Source organism: Falco biarmicus, chromosome 4, assembly GCF_023638135.1.
Source record: "Falco biarmicus isolate bFalBia1 chromosome 4, bFalBia1.pri, whole genome shotgun sequence".
Taxonomy (NCBI): domain Eukaryota; kingdom Metazoa; phylum Chordata; class Aves; order Falconiformes; family Falconidae; genus Falco; species Falco biarmicus.
The window spans coordinates 24,771,215-24,793,373 of NC_079291.1; the positions used below are offsets into that span (position 1 = coordinate 24,771,215).

At 43.0% G+C, this 22,159-nt stretch overlaps 1 protein-coding gene across 2 annotated transcripts in view; it reads right to left on the reverse strand.

Annotated features, from left to right (window-relative positions):
• The window catches only part of ADCY1 (adenylate cyclase 1), a 154,328-nt gene extending 135,794 nt beyond the window's left edge, over window positions 1–18,534 (reverse strand). For both annotated transcript variants that reach the window (XR_008821554.1, XM_056336916.1), the window contains exon 1: window positions 17,484–18,534. Coding sequence is in view for 1 of the 2 variants with exons in the window: in XM_056336916.1 (XP_056192891.1) it covers window positions 17,484–18,152 (669 nt within the window). In the remaining variant the exon portion in view is untranslated. The remainder of the gene's footprint in view (window positions 1–17,483) is intronic.
• Between the last annotated feature and the right edge of the window lie 3,625 nt (window positions 18,535–22,159).

Here is a 22,159-nt window from a genome sequence, read left to right on the forward strand (position 1 = left end):
AGGATGATAGAGGTATTTTTCCACTTGGCGAATATAATTTTAAAATTAACATGCTTAAATGTAAAATAAACCTCCAGCAGACAAATGCTTCGGCTTGAGAGCACAGTGTTTATGAAACAGCAAGTCCTTTAGTTGCCCTGGAAACTATATTGTAAAGGGCCATAATTTATATTGTCCTGGAGGCTTCTAACATTTGCATCGAAGCCTCAGAAGACAGGAACTGTTAGTGGGTATTTATCCAGAAAAAAAGCAAACTTCACGTTAAGAAGGCGAGTGGTGTACTTTTTTCCCACTGGCTGATGATAAATGATCTTTCAAGAAGCAAACCAAAAAACCCCATGAAGCTGTACTTTTGTGATGTGTTTACAGAAAGTCAGAAGACAGACACTTAGGGTGTTACACTTGCTGGTCAGGGTTATGCAGAGAACTTCAAACTAAAGAGAAAGGTAAAGGAAAAATAAAATAAAGGAACACCAGCAGTTTGTGTACTGTCAGCCTTTTCTGTTCACCAATGTTCAGTAATGACCCCGAGTGCAAATGTGTAGTTAACGTATTTATTTGGTGGGCGATGTATAGGGTAAGCTATAGGATTTTCTTAGTTTGCCTATGGGTGAGGGACATGAAAAATGCACCTTTCTTACTCCTGGGTCTTAGAAGAATATGCTGAAGAACTTTAAGGCAACCAGAACCCTCCATCAGATTTGGACCTACTCTGTAATCATAAAGGAGACCTCCTTACAAAAAGCATGAAATGCAGAAAGCTAAAATTAAGCCGGCAGGAAAACTTGAGTTTAGTTCAAATACTTGACTGACAAAATGCTCTTAATTTTAGGAGCAAGGAGAGCTTTATTTTTTCCAAGAAGCCTGAAAAAAATCCAACCCTTCAGCTGCTATCAGAGGTTCATGAATTTAAAAGTTGTACAAAACACCACACAGAAGGAGACAACATGCTTCCTACTGTTTTCTGAACTTAGGTACCAAAAAAGTCTACAGAGGAGCCTTAAGGCTCACACTCAAGCAAGGCCACCACTGAAGTCACCGGGTGAATTGCTTATTCCAGGATGAAGCAGAACATGCCCTTCGATTTTTCTCATTTCTACATCAATTTCTGCTCTTGAAAAGTGTCAGGAATGGAAACTGCACCTAGATGAATACCTCTTTTGACCATCGGTTGAGCAGGAGTTGAGGATATGATGCAGAAATTTGTATTTATGGCCTGTGTAATGAAATAATTCAGAAAAGATTTATAAAAAAGAGACCCTCTCCTAGTCATAAAGTTGCTTAGAGATGAATTAAGGGAGAATCTTTGAGATGCCTGTGCAAGAACGCTAACGAGGAAAAGAGACAGACAGAATGAGAAATTAAGAGTCCTCTGACTCATTTCCTTTGGGAGGGAATAACTGAATGAGGAAAGAGAAAAAATAGAAAACAGGCAGGAATCTTCTTTCACTAACTTTCAGAATAATATGCTCTATCTTTGTGTAGGCGATTGTATACTTCAGACTAGCATTTGAAATAGTTAAATGTATTATTCAAATACCAAAAACCAAGCACAGTGAAAGTTTCACAAAGGAAAGCAGACAAGAAGAGGAAAATGGTAATTTTTGCCAATATTTTATAAAACAAAGCCACTTATATTCCTCACGTCATAAACTTTTTATCTATTCTTTAATCATTTTGATTTGTTCTGCTAAAGTGTGCTTCAACCATGTGCTGGCAAATGCACAGCTACAAGTAAAAGTCCATAATGTGATTTTTCTAACTCAATACTTGTGAAGCTGCTCCTAGGAATTACCATCAGTTAGCAATGGGTTACAGGACAGCTTCCCTCTTCTTTTTGCTTTGACTGACTGCTGCCACGCTGAAGCCTCCTCTTAGCCTGGCAAGGTACACACATCTTACATCTATCTCTTCTATGTCATGGAGCCAAAATCCTTTGCAGGTAAACCTGCAGTGTACTGCCTCTAATAAGCCTGTTAATATGTCTTTAGAAATGCCAAACATAAATTAAAGTAATTAGCATTTAAGGACAATGTTAGTTTTTCAGATTTCATGTTGCTTAGTGTTAGTATCTTACCATCATCAGAATTAAAATACAATATGCTCTGGCATAACTCCATTTTTATCTCAACATTATAACCAGGATACAGAATGATAATGAATAGCCATTAAAATATATAAATTATGGCTGGTTTCTTCTAAAACCATGATGGAATATTATTTAAAAATGTATTTGTAGCTTCACTTTGCTCAAGACAGGAAAATTGAAGTGAAAAAATTCTGACTATTATCGGAAAATGTATAGATGAACAGCTTTTCTTGGTTGTGTATGTTCACGTCATTGCTTTGGGTAAACAAAATCAACATTTAATCTACATCTTATGCAGTTAATAACAAAGTTACTGAGGCAAATACATTAAAAAAAAGTTTAAGTGGCTCATAAACATGCTCCATTTAACTGTAACATGAAATTCCTCACTCTTTTCTGAACATCCTGCCCCAAGTCATGCAGACCAGAGGAAAAGGTTCATCTCAAAGTAATTGAAAAGAAAACATGACAGTATGGCTTAGCCCAGAGTAAATGGAAATATTTTAAACTCTTCCTCGGGGCTTTATGCTGCTTAAGATGAAGTCCTTACTTTATGATACTCTTGTCCCAGACAACTGCAGCTGGAGTCTGGAGACTCACAATCTATTCTGATTGACCTCTGAGTTTTGGAAAATCGTATTGCTTCTTTATCTCTAGTCTTGTTTCTGTTCTCTGCCATGCCTAGCAGAGGACAACAGATTGCCCATTATTTGTGCATTTGTACAGCAAGCAGCGAACTGAGAAACTAATCAAAGCTGACACCTGTAGGCACTGTCATAACATTAGCGGTAAATACTAATAAGACAGGCTGAATTTCAGCCTAGGATTTGATACCTAAGGTTTGTGAGCAATCCCTTGTTTGCTCTGTGTTACCGTTTTCTCAGCTGCAATGAGAAAACAGTCATCGAAAAAAAAAAGCTTCTTAAGCAAGCAGTGTTTCCCTGAGACATGACTGCAAAGTGAAACTGGTTTCAGGACATACAAATAGTATATTTTATAGCACTGCATCATTAATTTTCAGCAAGCGCTCTTTTGTGTTTTCCCTTAATTTGCTGCAAGCCCTCTTTATTTGAATACATGTAACAACAGTACTATGCCAGGCCTCCTGCTGAAAGGCACTGCAAGACAAATTTAAATGTATTGTGAATCTCCTCCTGCTCTTGACTGGATGCAGCAGTGCTGAAAAGCAGGGATTATTATTGATATCATCTTTGCTATCAAAATTAAGGATTTTTTTGAGAGCTTGCTTTGTAACTCAGGTATTCAGCACCAAATATAGCCAATGCAAAAGTATAAGACAGAATCTGCCTATTTTGTGCGCAGAGAAGATGATAGTTTCCGTCCATTCTGAAAGAAATAACATAGTCACACAACATTCCCATGCTAACATGCGAAGCCCATTGATTTCCCATGACAAAATCCCATATAGTGCCTTCTGTGCTTAGCACCAGGCACATCATTACTTGCTCCAGAACTAATGGGTTCCATGATTCATTCATTAAGTCCATCTTACTCGTTATAAATACAAAACTTCTTTACGGACACTCAGGCAATTTTTGAAGTTTTGGGGCATTTAAAGATGGCACCTTGTAGGACTTCAGAATCTTTAAACAAATTTTGTTTGTTTCTATCCATTTTCAAAAGTTACTTCCTTCTTTTGGCACAATTTAACGAACTCCTGCCTCCATACAAATGGCTTAAGTGGGGATCTTGAAAGAGTTTTTTCTCATTTCTACATCAATTTCTGCTCTTGAAAAACTCAATTTAAAGAGTTTTTGAAATGTAAGAAAATGTGATTGCTGGTCTTTAACAGTAATTTCTGTTTGTAAATTGCTTATAAAGGTTTGGCACCTATGCTGAAAGCTGTTCAAGGATCCATCAATAAAAGACATTGTTTTAGTGGCTATACTAAATCAAGCCAACCTTTAGTTACATCACATGATTTACCTGTTTTCCAAACACCTGTATCTAACTTAATGCACATATGATTAGCTATAAAGTCAAAAGTTAGGCTGCATTTGCAAAAGATGTCATCAGGCTAACGCTGTTCCCACTGGAGTTGGCATAGCAGTGAAGACAACACGGCTTCTGTTACAACACGAGGACATAAACTGACAGAACAGTAAAAAAAAAGCATTTATGCTTTCTTTTTTACATGGGTTGCTCCATCCTGTTCCCAGCCTCACCATGCCAGCACGGAAGCCCATGTAGGTGTGCACAGGACCAGTGAACTCATCCATCTGGAAAGGCTTTGACTGTGTTTGGGTGGTGAACACGGGTGAACAGTTGTGCGCATCCACATCTGCAGGACTACTTTTTTCAGTAGTAGTGATGACTTCAAATATGACCTGAGAGTAAAACTAGGCCATTAATAGCTGCTTTAGGAAACACAGAAAGAAATAGCTGGCTTTTTAATTATTTGTCGAACTCTAGGCACTCACCTATGAGACTTCCTTCCTGCTAGACTCTGGACATTTGTTCTGGGAATCCAAACGAAGCCTAGGCACTGCCTTTCAACAGCAGAATTCCTGATTCCTATTCAGAGGGTGCTACTTGAACATCACAAGTCCCCACACCTGCTAATGGTTTCCAGGTTTACTATTCAGGACATGAACAACAGATGTGATGACATCCCCAGTCATCACCAGGTTTTGTTACCTCTCCCGTTATCCGACCTGTGTGTCAGCACTTTTATGCCACCTCACGACCTCCATAGAGATGAGACTACAACAGAGAAGGCTGTCTTGCCAAAACGAACCTGGCTGTGTGAGAGTTTGTAAGCTCATGTGACTAAGCTTGACTGGCAGAGTCCCAAAAGCATGCCTTAGGTGGGACCGTCCCGAGTCCTACCCACGCTTCCCAAAGGCACAGGCACAACTGACCTAGAATGGGAGGAGGGACTCCATAGTGAAGAAAGTGAATGTACCAGGACATGATGCAGCAAGGTGTGTCACCAAGGCTTTCCTCAATACAAAGGCTTGTGTTCCAGCTTCCTTGAGTCAGAGGAGAAAAAATATTAGCTGGAGCTGCTTTTTTCTTCACATACATTATACAGCTGGCACAAACATGATGTAAGGTTTGTATGTGGAGGAACTATGCTGGAACAGTGTGCTTCAGACCACCCCAAGGGCAATATCACCAGGCTGGTGCAAAGAGCAGTTTGCATCTTGTCTTTGGCATTATGTTGACTGACACTGACAGTCTTCTGTGTCCGTCAGTTTAATAAGGACTAAATCAGTACATAAAATGGAAGGTGTAACCAAGCCTCTGGTGTTTATTAATTCTTAAAAAGAAATCTAGTATCTGTTTACATCTCAGTAATTTTGTCTTGAAAAAAAATTTCCTCCATTCTTTACAACGCTCAGGGAATCTTGTGCCAGACTAGAAATTCACCCCTGAAGAGAGGACAGGAAAGGTGGAAGATGTAAGCATTGTACCTACTGGGCAAAGTCTGTAAAATCTAACTAGATCCTATTTTTCCTATGGTACTCTTCTGTCACACAAAACTCCCCAAAGGAACTTAACCCAGCAACTGCTCAGTCTACAGACTGATAATACCAATCAACATCTACAGTTGTTGATCATACTACATCTAGGGGTATAATACAGTGATATTGTATTACACCTAGGCCACCAGTACACCTTTGACATCTACACTGATCCCAAGATTTCCAACAGGAGATAGTTAAACCAAATCTGAAAACAACTGTGACATTTCCAGGTGCTAGAGAGAGAAATATTTCTCCTGTGGATGAGTAACCTGACCCTTAACGGCTTTCCCTTCTTCAGCTACACCAAGACAGCCTGCTGCGTGCCAGCTTTTGAACTAGTATTTTTCAGACGACTTAAGGGTTCTTTAAAGGAAAAAACCCACACCCCGAAAATACTTGGCATTCATCACAGAATGAGCTCCTGCGATAGCCACAGACTACCAATACGTTGCCCTGCTGTCATTTCCTGGCAAGTCAAACTTAGCACCCGACTCAGGGTCAATGTGACTTTTGCCACAGTAAGAATCACAGTATTTACCCAGCATGTTAAAAATCAAACACAGCAGCAGACTGTGGAATAACCCAGAAGGACGTTTTCCTCTCATTCTGTTGTTACACATGTTAATACCACCGATGCAGAGGCCTTGTGAACTTTCACTACAGTTCCATGTAAGACATAGATGTCATCTCATAAGCAACCTTAGCAAAACAACACTCCTGTTTTCCCACAGAGTAAAAAGCAACTTTAAGTTTGCTAGGCTTGCTGAGTTACCAACAGTGATGCTAGATAAAAACCTCACATTTGCGTCTCAGAAACTGGGCTATCAGCATCAGGTATTCCTATACATTTTGGTAGGTGATCAAAATATCTTTAGGTAGTACATAAACTTGAACTTTAGCAATCTAAACTTGAAGTGTGACTCTGAAGTGGGAAAGACCTTTTCCTTAATACAGCTCCACTCTTGGACCCCTCAGTTGCCATAAGGAAAAATATACCTTCTCCAAGGTTTGTACCATTGATTAAAACCATTATATTTAGGACTGTGCACTGTAAGTTTACTGTAACTCAGCAGTGCATTATGTATCAGCTTGAGGATTTCTATTTATTTATTTATTTAATTAATTAGAACGTCAGAAAAAGGGTTTCAACTGTCTTGTCCAAAGTAGTTGTACAACCTTGATTTTTCAGTCTTTTCATGAATGGAATGGCAGCAACTATCAATCCTGAGAGAAAAGAAGCCCAGATAACACCTCATACCTCCCTGTAAACAGAATTTCTTTGAGAATGTTAGATAATGGGTTCTATACGTGTCAAATCCTTACCTTTACAGAGGACCAGCAACTCTAAGTGAACTTCAGAAGACAACTTCAGAGGCATGCATGACATTTTATAAGAAAGACAACTTCTCCCTAGTTTAGGTGTTCTATCTTCTGCCCAAGAGAAGGAAAAATCATTATGATCAGTAGCCAAGCTCAGTTCTTCAGTATACTATCGTGCTGGAGAAATGGGGCTCTTGCAAATGATACCATAGAGGTTTGGGAGTAAGGTCCATGAGTGCAGACTCACTAACTGACAAGACAGGTGAAGTCCTGGGACTGAATGTTGTGCACCCTCAGGGAAATTAGGAAAGATCAGCCTCCTTTCTGCAACCATCCCCATCCCAGGAGAATGTTCTCTCTTGTATCTGGTTGATCTTCTCTTTTGGGGGAAGTTCAGAGGAGGTTACTGCACCAAGAACTGCAGTGGTCAGCACAAAACTGACAGGAACCGGTTCCACAAAAGCAGCAGCAGCAAAAACATAAAGGCAACCAAGCAAAGCAACTTTTAAAAATTGTTAGGTCCTCTGATGATAAACTAGCAATGCTACAAAAATATCTGTTAAGGATGGAGAATAATTCATAGCTTTGCAAATGGGCAACACCCATTTCAGTACTACTCTTTATCCTAAATGTAAAATACCAATCATAAATACTAACTTTAAAGTCTTTCAGCATATTCTCCTAAGATCCAAGAGTAAAAAAGGTGCATTTTTCATGTCCTTGTCCATAGGCAAGCTAAGAAAATCTATAGCTTACCCTATACATCACCCATCAAACAAATACATTAACTACACATAACATTTGCACTAAATAGTCAGCGGGTATTCAGGAACTCATATATGATTCCCTTAATGGTTCTGTCAGACATCAAATAAAGCTTAAAAATAATGATGCTGAGATAAAAAAGCCATGCCAAACAATTTTAGCAATCACGTTCTTCTAGATTTCAAATTTAGCGATAGCAATGGAACTGATTAACAGCCCAGCAAATGAAGCTCGCTCTCTGCTCTTAAATATCATCAGCCTTTTCAGTGAAGGATGTTCCAGAAGCTGTTATAAGAAAAGCATGTGCTCTCAGTTAGAAGCACACGACCCTCCTACCAAAGCCGCTTCAGCCACTGTGCTCACATTAACCGATACTGTGAAGAGCAGTTTGGAACAGGAATCCCCTCTCCAGGCTGTGGCCTCTTCAAAGGGGAAAAAAAAAAAAAGGGATCTTTTTAATGGTGTAAGCAAGAAGAAATGGGACTATTGATAAAGCAGTTTATTTTGATTAACAGATGAGGCAAATTAACTCAGCTGCAATCTCCTCGATCTACTGCTGCCTATGATAGAGGGCTGTGCAGAGAAGGCCAAACAAGCTAATGAGAACTTTCTGTCTAGGGGAAGTCAAGCAGCTGCCATTCACCACTGCCATTTCTGTAACTGGTGGTGGGAAAAGGAAAGTGGCATGCTGAACGCGGAGGGAACGCTCACTTTGTTTGTCTGGTTTGGAAAGCATCATTATTCCTTACATGTCAAAGCACAGATGAATGACAGGCAGAGCACCCATCAGAGCTAATCCAACTATGAGCTTAAAAACCAAGCTTCTCAGCTGATTTGCGTTAAACCAGCATGGATCAGTAGAGACATCAGTGCAATGGCTGCAGAGTCACTAGCAAGAATCACACAGGACACCAGTGAGGGGTCATCCTCCATTTCCAGAGCACAGTATCTAAACTCTGCGACCCATCATCCCAGGTGAGAGGCAGCATCCAGATCTTTGGCAGCCGTGACAGCCACGCCCAGGAACCTGCAGAGCAGACTCCAGGAACCACCTGCAACAGTGGGATTTTGATCCTGATACAGCTACTGTCTCTGACAGGTCTGTTTACCCACAAGGAGAGGTTCCTTTCCACTGCCATTACTACCTTCCTGCCATGAGGTGAACAAACAGACCTTGATGTCATACACAGTTCCCACTAAATGGCATGCCCTTTGAGGTCAGTCATTCTAGGATGAAATTATTACAGGCAAGAATAATTTTTGGCATGCCATGTAAATCCCCTCAAAGCCTTGTGAGATGTTTTTTGGTCTTCAGAAGTGAAGAGAGGCTTAGGCCTATATCCTTCACCTCTGGATGAACGTTGACCAAGTTACCTCAAAGTTTCATTTTGCTATGTGGTTTTTTGTACAGCTTAACTCAAGCTCCATACAGAAAGCCAGACTTAGAAGGCATAGGCCTATTTTCAACATCTGATGAACAAATTCCATGAGTTCTGCTCAAGCACGGAATACTGTGCTCAAGCAACAGTTTCAAGCTGTTGATACTTCAAATTAAGGATATATTTTATGTAAACCTCTTTTACAACTGTGTTTATTAGGGTTATTTCATTTCCTAATTTTATGTGGGTGGGTAATTAATTTTCTAAGAGAATCATAAGCAGATTTATAGAAATTAACAAATACTTCTCTGTTATTGTGCACGAACAAGCAACCTATGCAAAAAGAAAAACTGTCAGGTTGGCTATAAACAGCCCTTAATTTTACGTGCTAACCACGATAAAGAACAGTTAATTATGTTTTTCTGTAGAGTTGTATAGGAGGATGCACAACTGTTTGTTACTGAATCCAATAACGAATGCCTTCCTCCGGAACGAAATGTCTGAAAGGTGGTCTTACAGTAGAATGTTGTTCTACAACATTTTCCATACTAGCTGCATTTAGGTGATTTCTTGCAACATGCATCTCTGGATTACAAAGGACTTCTGTAGCTCCTGAACCACCACTAAAGAAATAACTGTATTTCTTACAGCTTTGTTGCGCTTTATTGCGTGCCTTAGAGCCACACTAGATGGACACTCCTGGGATTTTTCACTATTTCAAATCCTGCTGGAGAAAACAGCTTTTCTATATATATAATGTGTTTGGTAAATTTATTTCTTTCAGAAAACAGGTCATGTGGAAAGTTAATACAGAATTAATAGCCCCATATGATATTTATTGTACATTTATATGAATTAAAATGTATATTATATTAACCCAAGTTGATGGGCAGTGCTTTGCCCAGATTGCACTTGTGTAAATGAAAGGTAATTTGCTGTCTTTGTTTATTCCAGTTGTTGGTTGTCTTTGGTTATTCCAATTACAGAACAAGCAGGTGGACAGAGTAGTAACTATGTTGTTTCCTCAAATTCCTCCAGGTACATATCTCAAAAATTTGAAGCAAAGCCAATTTCTTCCATGACGAGTTTCCCAGAGGAAAAAAAAGTAAGAAAGGAAATCACATCCTTCAGAAATTTTCAAACAAAACACGTGGGTCACATTATACTCCTTGATGGTCTCTCAGAGCCATCCATCACAGCCAGCCAAAGACAGCGCTCAGCCCCAAAGCCTGAACCAGCCTCTTACACTTGCACTCTTCCCTTCCCAACAGCAAGGGTCTTGCAGGAGTTTAATACTGCCCAGCTTCTTGTCAGCTGTAAACCATGAACTTTTAAAGTCCTAGATGAAATTTTGTCATAACCTGCTATGAATTAACCAGAACATGAAACCACACTGTCCCTTTGCCACACTCGTAAAAGATTTTCCAACAGTTATTCCATATTGCATAACCAAGAGCTTACAAGCAACAAGGCATGATGCTGTTCTGGCTCGTCTCCCTCCTTCCATACATGTCACCTGCATTTAGTTCTGTTCTGTACTACTGCATTCCTGTACGGAAGACAGGAGTGTATGGCCTTTTGTATCTAAGAAAGTACAAGACAATAACTAATCGTGATAGACAGAAAACATTATTTTATGCTAGCTGATGTCTTCTGAAATGGCAACAGCAGGATTTAGCATGTAAGAACGCAATGCATCTAAACTGACAGAATGAGATAAGAAAATGCTAGAAAGAAAACTTCTGCTCTAGTTAGTAAGGGTTATCTAATATGGACATGCAGACATTCAGGGCAGTGTTTAAAGCAGATGAAAAATTGAAACCTGCACTAGGTAGATGTGTTATGCTGGTTCTGTCCAGCAAGGCGCTGCACTGTAATAATGGCTGGGGAAAGCAAGACAGGGAAAAAAACCTTGAAGTTTGAGTCCAGAAGAAGAAATGGTTGACCACATCAAGGACAACTATTCTCTATTCTCAAAATCTTCTCATATGAGTTTAGCACTGAATATAAGCAAAATTACATTTGGGGGGTGGGGGTGGGGGTGGAAAGAGAAAAAGAAATGAAAGAAAAAGAAATAAAAGGACAGGAAAAGGACAGGAAAGAAAAAGAAATGAAGGAACAAAGAAAGAGAAACTCTCAATAATTTATCCCATAGAAGCCTCAAAGTTCTTTAAACACGAATTGGGAGCCCCTGATTTCAGAGCTGCACAAACACATATGAAAACTGCTTTTTCACACAGTAAGTATGTAAATTAAACAGAAATCCTAATTACTAACATTGCATGTAATGTTTTGCTGTTAACCAGGGTCTAGACAATAAATTGTTACCATTTCAAAACGAAGCCACCATTTGGACCATTTTGTTAGCATTAAAATGAAAGCAGTAACAAGACACATGGAGACAGTCTAAACCACACTCATATTAACAAGGCTGGCAACCATACAGCCCTGCAATACTGTACTGCCACTGCTATTACTGTATTGCCATCGCTATATAGAAAACCATATGCTTTGTACTGATTTTGCAAGCCCGCTGGACTGAGCCATATCAGGCATGATCTGGGCTAAAAGTTTAGCTTCTCAGGCTTCACTTTTTTTGACCTTCCTGCACTTTGTTTTAACTGGTTTAAGCATATTTTTTTTTCTAATTGACTAGATGTCTGTAGCTAATTTTCTATTACTTCTGCTTATCTTTGTAGGGTAGCACAACAGTTTTATGACTAGAACATTATGATATAGTATGGAGGAATATAGGCCTATGGAAACATAGCAGAGCCCTTGAGAAGTGGAGACACAGCAGATGGTGTAGAGGAGTATAGGCATGAGATTACAAAAGATGGGTCATAGGCTTGGTACTGAAGCCAACACCCATAGCTATAAAAAAACCCTCACTAACGATCACTTAAAGAAATGCAGACCTTAAGATGGACAAAACTGGGTTTAGGTGTAACAAAGAACAACTACCTAACATACGTAAAAGGAACCATATTTACTAAGTTTGGATGCAACATGGAGCTGTAGGCCAATAAAGAAAGAGAAATGCGTGTTAGCAAACTCATCAAAATGTCCCTGCGTGGACCCTAGAGCAAAAAAGAAGAAACCATGAACATGAACACCCTCTTCCTTCCAGTGACTCCAGATGCTGCCAACACAGGTAACACCACCAGCAGAACGAAGCCACCAGCCTTTAGACTAGGAGAAGCAGGGCAAGGGTGAGCATAACATCAAGGAAAGAGGGTAGACACTACGTGAGTGTATAACAATGTTAGCTGCTTTATTATTATTACATTTCCTGCATAGAAGCCGTCTTTTTCTTTGATAATAATGGGATCTAGGTCCACCATGGGGAGCCACAGGTGTTATTGTAATACAAACAGTAACACATTAGTCACAGATGTCTGAAAAAAGGTCATATGAGAAAGCTTTGCAAAGAATTGCTACCAAAAAAATCAAATTCTTGGACAATTTTGAATATTGTGACATTCATTGGAGGAAAGCTGCCTTCTCGCCAGGCTGTGAAGTAGGAGAAAAACAACTAAACTGGTTGGATAAATTATCTGTTATTTACTATTTCTCCAGGTCTGTATGATTCTTGCCAGTTTCCCAAAGGCTTCTTGTTTCTCAAGCATGCAGAACCATCAGCATGCTGCTGTTGTTTGGAAACCCATGAAGAGCAGCAATGTCAGCAGTTTGCAGTCTCAAGGAGCCACGAGCGTATGGATCCCTATGTGAAAAAAGACACTGAGCTCTACATTCCATAGAAAAACCCACACTTCAGTCCCTAGATAAAAAGACTGTGGTCAACACCTGGATACCAAATCCCACTTTAACTGCAGAGGGCAGCGGGGGGAAGTTGTACCAATCTTTTAATGTGGACTAAATGTCAACGTACAAGTTAAGGAGTTACACACAGATATTGAGGATCTCCAAGAACAGTGATTGCAATCTTTGGAAAGAGAGGGAAACAGTGAATTCGAACAGATTATTACTGCACAGGTATGTTTGCAATACAAGAGATATTCCTGATGCTAATATTTGAAAAGCACCACAGAGAACGAACTAGCACAGTCCCTCAGCAGTACTTTATATGCATGAAGGAGAAAACCTGAGCTTTGCACCGAATAATAATGACAGTGGAGCTGAGCTGCTTTTGATTTGCAGCCCTTCTTATTAGGCTGCCAGGCTCTACCTTCTGGGTGAGAGACAAAGGTGTGGAGATTAACAGTTCTGTCAGTGATGTGTTCATTAATTACATTTTAAACACTAGCAGAAGTAAGATTAACTTTGGCACAACAATGATAATTCCTTCTGATATTCTAGACTACAGTCATGCTAACCTGCAAATAGTTAAAATAAAATTTTAAGTATTAAATAAATTATTAAAAAAACCCAAAACTGTTACCAGTTTCCTCCATGTTATTTTTTTCATGTTCTACCCATTCCCCACTACAATTTTGATACTTGCTGAATCAATAAAAGTGCCAATCATACAAATAAATAAACACATGCCTAAACCCAGTTTTAATTAAGCCAGAAAAACACATTTATTTCACCACCCTGCTGGAAAAAAAAAATATTTTTTTTTCACTAATTCTCGATAACGCCTTTCTTTGATACTCATGTTGGAACTTTGGTTTCACAGAAAATTTGCTCTTTCACAAAGATTTCTGGTATAAGTGAGGGAACTTCGTTGTTGTATGATTTTGAATTTTCTGGAAATAAGCACACATTTTATAAAAAAAAGTGGGGGACAACAAAAATATTTACAGGGACAAAAAAAAAATCATCTAACAGTTAAGTCATGAAACTGTGCACATGCCACCATGGAGTAATTTCTGTGAGCAGCCTTTGCCTTCCTCACCCCATCTGGCCTTAATGTCTCTAACACCCACTCACTGCATCACAACAAAAATTAGACTAAACTCCTTGGGGCAGGGTTCTGTATTTCTGTAACTGCTCTGAAGCAACTAACACAAATCTGGAAGCTGTAGGGGGAAAAAAAAATAAAAGACTGGAGTCCAAGCTGTTAAAACTTCATTTGTAGATTCAGCCACCTGCGGATACTTTGTCACATTATATGACAGGACTATTTTGTTCCATGACTCCAAAGGAAGTTATATACACTATTTACATCCTTTTCAGAGTGTCAAAAAAGACATGCAAAACCAGCTGAGAATTCACCATGTCTTTTGCCATGAACTTATTCCAAATGGGGTCAAGGTTGCTCGCCAGTACTTTGCATATTTTTAATATTTCTCTCAGATATACACACACACACACACACACATATATATACACATATAAAAATCTATTACTACATTTCTCTTAAGAAATGAGCAGGACAGATTAGCAGACTGGAATCTTTCATTTGATGAAAAAACAGCTACTGAGTGGAAAGACTAAGTTCAATTTCTGCTATGTTACTCCCCCAGCTCTCTTTGCTTCCCTGAACTTGTGTTCCTCCTCTCCTCTTTTATGCATACCTGTGTCTCAACTCCCACATGACCATGACGTGACATCTAATGGTGGAAAGAGCTAGAAGAAATGAGCTTGTGACCTCCACAGACCACCCACAGACAATATTGTGCTGTCAGAAAACTATCACTTCCATATTAAATGTGCTTCACTGTGTGGACCTCATAACAAACTTCTCCTACAATGAGTGGATCTACTGATTTTAGTATGTTGAAGTGTTTGCACATTTATATGAATGCAAATTTTGAGCACGCCGTGGGACACACCCAGGGTCTGATTCAACACTAATGAAGTAGTGAGGCTTTTGGCATTCCAAGATTTGCATATGGTGATTCCTCTGATAGCGTGGAAGAGAAGATGGGCATCCTTAGCTTGGCTATGCCCAATTTTTAATGGGTTGAACTTGAAACAACATGAAGTGCTTGGTCTTGCTGACAACTTAACTTGCCATTTTAACTTCAGTGGAAGTTGCTAGATCTGCACTCTCTTAAAAGCTCAGGCTAAACAAAAATAAAATTGGTTCCCTGCCTGAAATCACCCCAAAGTCAAAGGCTTCTTGAAAAGAACGTTGGCCTCAGTGGCTGGTGCAGGGGCTTCTGCATTTCTGCATACAGCAGGTTTCTATTTAAAGCTTTAAATTCACCCGTTTGCTTGGTGTGAGGAGACAGGGTCGGGAGAAAGAACAGAGCCATGGGCACTAGCGCAGCTCTGCCTGCCCAACGGGATGACTGTGCGCTGTGGCTACAGGTACTGGGATGGTTGTGGCATAATCCAGTGGCTGAGAAGCAGAACTGGACTATCCCAGCCTTTACAAAAAAAGGCTGAGCTACTCTCAGGCTACTCCCAGGCCAGGCAAATAAAATTCAGATCATGTGGCCCTTCCATGGCTTTAAATTTCCAACCGTTGTGAATTTTTTCTCTGGAAAAGAAAAAGCAACTTCTGCATAAGGGAAGAGTCCCTTCCCTGCACAAAGGTGGTCTTCAAACCTGAGGGCTTTCTGCTTGCAAATATGTGACAAATCAACAGACATTTCTGTGCAACGCAAGGTCACAGACCAGTTATTTTGCTTGACTCAGAGGTGGTTTCTGCCTCCTGATACCACCAAAGCATACTGCTTGGGAGACTGCATACAAATTATTGAAATTACTGTGGTGGGGAGGAGAGGGTGATGAAGAAGAAATGTACGTGTGTTACATCAGCCGCTAGTCAACTATTTCTATGTATTTTTAAGCCAGCTTCTCGCCTGTTGAATAACCGAGTTACACTAGTGTGAAGAGAGAGAGCTGATTTCCTCTTGTCAAAATGTTTCACGTTCAAGCCTTTGGTTAGATCATTTAATGAGCAGATGTTATTGTCAGCTTCTTTATATTGTTCATCTAGAACAGCAGGTGCCACACTCAGCTGCAACTTGGAATCAAGGAAAATCTGCCTCTGTGTCAGGGAAGCCACGATGAGCTGGACTCCCCAAGGGACTAAATGGTACTCCAGTAAAAAGAGCGATCTTCAGCCCTACTCAAAGAGAAATATCCCAGTGTTTTTAGCATCCTTTTGAATGCTTTTAAGGAAGGCTCCTCTCAGTGCTCCTGCATTTCATCAGCTCTCCCTCTCATGGAAACTCTAAATCACGCATTTAAAAATAGACTATCAGATTATCTGGGTAAATCATAAAGCTCAGCTTATCTCTCTCTTCCCCTTCAAAACATACAATTTATTTTGTCCACCAGCTCAGCGGCGCGAAGCCATGAATAATCTCATTTGCTTCAGTAACACCACTCTTTTGATTGTCCCTGCATCTCTCCATTACGGGCACATATGTGCTGGGCTGCCTGTGCCTGCACGACCATGCAAGGAGGGAGGAAGACCTCACTGTTCTGGGCACAAAGGTGTACGATTCTACTTACGGCAGCGATAACACCCACACCAACTGTGTGCATCCTTGCATCACAACACAGCCTTGCACAGCCACGGCGAATAACACCAGCATTCAGCAGAAGTCATGTAGTAAATACTTCATTATGCATTAAATTGTTGTTTAAAACCAATCTAGGTGTTAAACCCACACGCTTCCCCTGAGGCTATGCGTAATCAATTGAATGAGGACAGTAATATTTTTTTTCCAGTTTCTCTCTCCCAGTGGTTCGGTAGAACCACACAACGCAGCCTCAAGCAGCAAACCCCGACTCCCAGATACGCACTTCGCCGCCTCCTCCTCCCCCTGCCAGTGCGGCCCATCAGGCCACGGGAGCCGGAGAAAGCCCTGCAGGGCTATAAATAGCTGCTCGGGGGAGGGGGGGAGAGTGCAGCAGCACGTTTCCAAAGATGCTTGCTGCAGAGGGAGGTTTTGCTGGATTAATTCAGCCGGGAAAGGGAACCGCTAGGAAGTTCACTGACACAGCAGGGATGTCTGTGGAGAGGGGGCAGCAGCCGCCCGAGGGAAGCGGAGGGGGAGCGCCTCGCTGGCCGGGAGAGCGGCCAGGTGGGTGCCCCGCTGTGTCCCACCGGCTCTGCAGAGCCCCCAGCCCTCCCGCCCCCGGGGTGGGCACCAAGGCTGGTTTACACGGCCGCGAGGGAGAGCGAGGATAAGGGATCCAGCGGAGCGCTCCCGGCACACGCAGCTTGCCGCCCGTGCCAAGTTCGCCCCGAGTCAGGCAGCCGGTTACACGCACCGGCGGGCCCGGGCCGGGCACCCTGCGCCCGCCGTACCGCTGCCCCCCGCCCCCGGTGTGTCCTGCGGAGGCCGAGCCGGTAGTTCCGGCCAGCAGCAGCCGCCCCCCTCCCCCCCTCCCCACAAAGTTTCGGAAACTCCCGCAGCACAGCTGCGGGCTCGCCCCTTCCCGCCGGGACACGCCGGCCGCTGCCCGGTCACCCTGTCCCGGTGGTGCCTTCGTAGGGGCGGCATCCACCCTCCGCGCCCCCCCGCCGGCCGCGCACCGCGCTGCAGCGCCGGCCCGGCCATCGCTCACCGTCCTCCAGAGCCGCTGCCGCTTGGCATTGACGGAGGTGGCGGTGACGATGAGGTGGGAGACGGAGACCACCAGCCCGAAGACGATGGCCAGCAGGGTCCGGACGGGCAGCAGCGAGTAGGAGACGAAGGTGACCAGCATGAGCTGCCACATGCCCTGCTCGGGGGCGCTGGGGGGCTCCATGCCGTAGGCGCCAAGCGAGAAGGGGCAGCAGAGGAAGGAGAAGGTGAAGCTGAAGAGCAAGGTAAGCTTGACGATCTGCTGCAGCTGGGTGACCTGCAGGTACTTGACATTGGTGACGATGAAGAGGGAGAGGAAGATGATGCAGTGCACCGGGTGCGAGCCTTTGGAGATGGTCAGGCTGGGGCCGGAGAGCAGCTCCACCAGGGCCAGGCTGGCGGTGAGCACGATGAGGACGGCCAGCGCCTTGAGGGTAGACGTCTGCTCCAGCTTCAGGTTGTAGCTCTGGAAGAGAGCCTCCAGCTCCTTGCAGTCAAACTCGTCCTCGCAGGCGATGGCATCCAGCAGCAGCAGGGGAGGGGGGTCCCCCAGCCCGGCGCCCGCTCCCGCCGCCGCGGCAGCCGGCGGGGAGCAGCAGCAGTGGCAGCACTTCTTCCTCTTGGTCTTGACTTTCTGAAACGGTATTTCCTCCATGTCAGTGCCATTCATAAACCCCGGGGAAGAAATGCTCCTCCTGGTGTCCCCCGCTGCCGCTCCTCCGCCTCGCCGCTCATAAAAGAGAGGGAGGCTGCGAGCCGGAGCCGCGGCCGCCCGCCCGCCGGCCGCCCCCGCCGCCGCAGCTCCGTGGACGCCGGCACCGGGCGCAGCCCCCGCCGCTGCCGCCCGGGCGCCGGGGATGGCTGGGACGGCGACAGGAGAGCCTCGCTCGTGCTAACGTGCCAGCCTTCCCGCCTGCCGCCTCTCTCCCCGCTCCCCTCCACCCTCCTCCTCCTTCTCCTCCTCCTTCTCCTCCTCCTCCTCCCCCTCCCCTGGTGCTCCAGGGATGTTAATCTCCTAATGACACCAAAACACCATCCGAAGGCTTGGAATCAAGCGGAGGGAGGGGTGGGGGCAGAGAGGAGTGGGTGGGAGCGGAGGGAAGGGGAGCGGGGGGTAATCAACAGGCGGGTCTCCCTCCAGATACGGCTGTTTGGAGGAGCGGGAGCTACGGTGGCAAACGGGCTCCCGGGGAGCGGGCAACAGTAAGAAAAGAAATAATAAAAAAAAGGAAAAAAAAATTAAACCCAGCCAGGGGACTGGGGCTAGGAGGAGGAAAAGCGGGGCCAGAGAGAAAGCAGGAGACGGGGAAAGGCAGGGCGATCCCCCGGCCACGTCCGAGAGCATCTCACCGGCGGCGGGGAGTGCGGGGCGCCTGCGCGCCTCTCGCTTGGGAAGCCGGACACGTCCCCCGGCGGGGCACCGCGGCCGGGGGGCGCCCACGCCCCGCGCAGCCCTGGCACCCCGCGCCCCCCGCAAGCCCCCGGGCTGCGGCAGCTGTCTGGCAGCCTTGTGTTGCCCGCCCGCCTTTACATCTGTCTAAATGTATATAAATAGACCGAACCCATCGATAAAGACATGGGGATACATGTAAACGCACAGACATATGTAAATATACAAAATTACATAAATTTATAAATACACATAAATTTATAAATAGAGGTGAGTCCTGCTTCCTCTGAGAAATAAAGCCTTATCTGCCTGAATTAACATGCTGGTTTTACTCGCTTTCCTGGGGAAAAGTGCGGTGAATGGGAAAATTTTCAAGAAAACGCATTTCTGTTCTACCTGGGAGTACAATTCAGCCAGTGGCTGTAGAGGGTTACTCTTGTGACATCAGTTAGTTATCATCCCACATGAAATCGCACTGGGTGCCCTCATCAAAACCTTGAGCTGGGAGCCTGCATGGTGTTTTTGAAGAAACCTTTTGGTTCTGCCTGTGATGCTACTACCGCATACAGCTGTTAACAAGATGCCACCAAAGGATGCAATATTCTTTGCTGTAACCATTGCATCTAATTTTGGGATGATGAGACTGATTCCGTACTCTCCAAACACCAGAGAAAGGACTCCAGTGCTTCTTTTGTCGTTGGATCAAGTGCTTGTAAGAATTTGGGCTAGGAAAATGTCAAAATGGAAGACTTCATTATGAACACTTGGCTTTTCAAAGGTAGTGCAGAAAGACTTGCCAAACTCAAAGCAGAATCCTACCATCGTGGGTATCTTGAAGATTTAATCGCTGATTTTTGTGCCAGTGATGTCAGACTCTGGTTCCAGATTCAGGCTGAAGAGCCCTAAGACCAACAGCACGCAGGGATTCTCTTAAGATTTGTTGCAGCTGTGAATGGTGTTGGTACTGCACTTCTGGACAGCAAAGTAGCTTTAAAAAAACACCTCTGATACATGATCTGAAGCAGCATAGTGGTTTGTTTTGTATTTTGGTTTGGGTTTTTTTTAATATTAATATTTCAGTATTTTATGTTAGTCCTAACTCTCCAGACTCAGTATGTAGCTAGTCTTTTGAACCTGTGCAGAGCTCATTAGGAAACGGGAACGAATTAACATTACTGGAGTCTGTGTGTTACAGATTCAAAATATTTCACACTTGAGGCAATGACTGTTACTTACTCTGTGTTCATGTTATGCCACTCATGGTGGTTTCCTAGACAGGGACTTAGACCCTCAAACACTGCAGAACTGTAAAAATAGCTGGTGTTTACAGGTCTGTCACTTCCCTCAGGAAGAAAGAAAAGGGGTTGGATTTGCTGGTCCAAGTGCTGGAAACAGGAAGAGATATTTAGCTGAAATGAAATTAAATCTAATAAAAAAAAAAAGCTTCCTTTGTTTTGCCATATCCCTACTGTGTTTGGAAAGCTAATAAAATTAATCTCCTTGTTCACTTTGGCATCAATTCACTTTGGTTGCACATATATTAGACAAATACACACTGCTACATTTTTACCTGTCCTCAGCTTACTTCTGAGCTCATATATATCCTGAGGGATAAATTAATATTTCACACCTCACACTGCATAAGAGGTGGCACCTGGGTGCCCAGCCCTAGGAACAATCCCCTGAAAGAGTTGTCATGCTAGCAGTTATCATTTCTTTCTTCTGGCTCTCAGCAGCTTGCTGCTGGGAGAAAGGAAGGTGAGTAATTCCCTACAAGGCACCCTGTGGTTTGGATTATTTTCATGCTTCTTACAAGCTCAGGTTGGTTTAGTTAGTACATACATGCAGCAGAGAAGGCATGTATGTATGAGACATAAACATCTCTGTTCTTATTTGGCCAAAGGGAGGCAGTGAACCGTTGAAGCTTTATCTTCCTTAGACACTGTAGGAATATGGAAAAGTCACACAGTGATTAACAAAACCCTTCCATCCTTTATACACTGTTTCATATCAAGGGGCAAATACCTCATCTTACCCTGCATTGGGAACAGCCCAATTTTTACCACCCGGTGTCACAAATACAAAGAAGGAACCTCAGAACCTTTGTCTGAAACCGACATCTTATTAAAGCAAATAACCAGCTATAAAACTGCTAGAGCTCCCCAGCATCCCACCGCTTCCGACCAAATGTACCTGCCACAGTGACAGCAGCCTGGTCAAGGGGTTGCGAACTCTGAGCAACACTTTGTGGTCTGTAGTGCACTTCTGGCTCGTGTCTAAGGAAGATAGGAGGTTGGTTTTGATATATAATGCCCTCAAAGTTCTGGATGCTGGCCAGGTCCAAGCCAGCTCTTCCTGTTGAACGCCCTTGCATTTGTAACCAGAGACAACTCAGGGGATAAATGTAGTATTGACAAGAAAAGGCAATTAGAGCCCAGCTCTACCCCCTTTTAGCATGGCAAAACCTGTTTTTTCAGCCTTTTCCTAATAGGCAAGCTGTCTTGGTTGGTTGAGTTACTGGAAATGGAAAACTTTTCTTCATGGAGAGCTGGACAGTGTATGGATCTAGGCTCCACTAAAGAGAAGTCTACCTTTTACCTGGAACGGAGGAATAGTTTTGAAATCAAGGGCTACTCAGAGTTTCAGAACATCTGTTTTTATTTACCTCACGCACAGAGATGATCCATTTATTAATTATTTATTTTTCACTGTCCATCTTGTTTTACTTTACTCTGCTTGGTACTTGCTTTTTTGTATTTCCTCATCTCCAACAGTTTCAAGCCCTCACCGCCTGGTGCATTGGCTGGAGACCATCTTTGGAAGCAATACTTTTAATAGAATAGAGCTTTTCAGATTCATGACAATTTTAGAATTAAGCATAGTCAAAGTTGGGCATCAACAGAATTTTTATCTTGGGTTAATTTTTACCTGAGCAAGGATTGGAAAACCTTAATCTTTTATCTATATTTAGTATTGCCTACTTGTAACAGAATGTCATTCTCTATCATCTGACACAGGGATAGAAACCTTTTTTTTTCTCCCTCCCTCTGACAGTAAGAGTAAGGACTCTGCATAAAGCTATTGAGAAATTTCTGCCAACTCATTCTAGCAGGCACAGCTTGTTAATGCCACCACAGAAATGTGTCTAGCGAGAGAAAAGCAGTGATGTGGGCAGGACAGAAGAGGTCCTGCAGAAAAGGGTAGGAATGGCCAGGTTTAAACATAAAATTTGAACAGAATGTTTTCCTCCTCTCAGGGATCTCTGAAATATATTCATCATTTTTTCT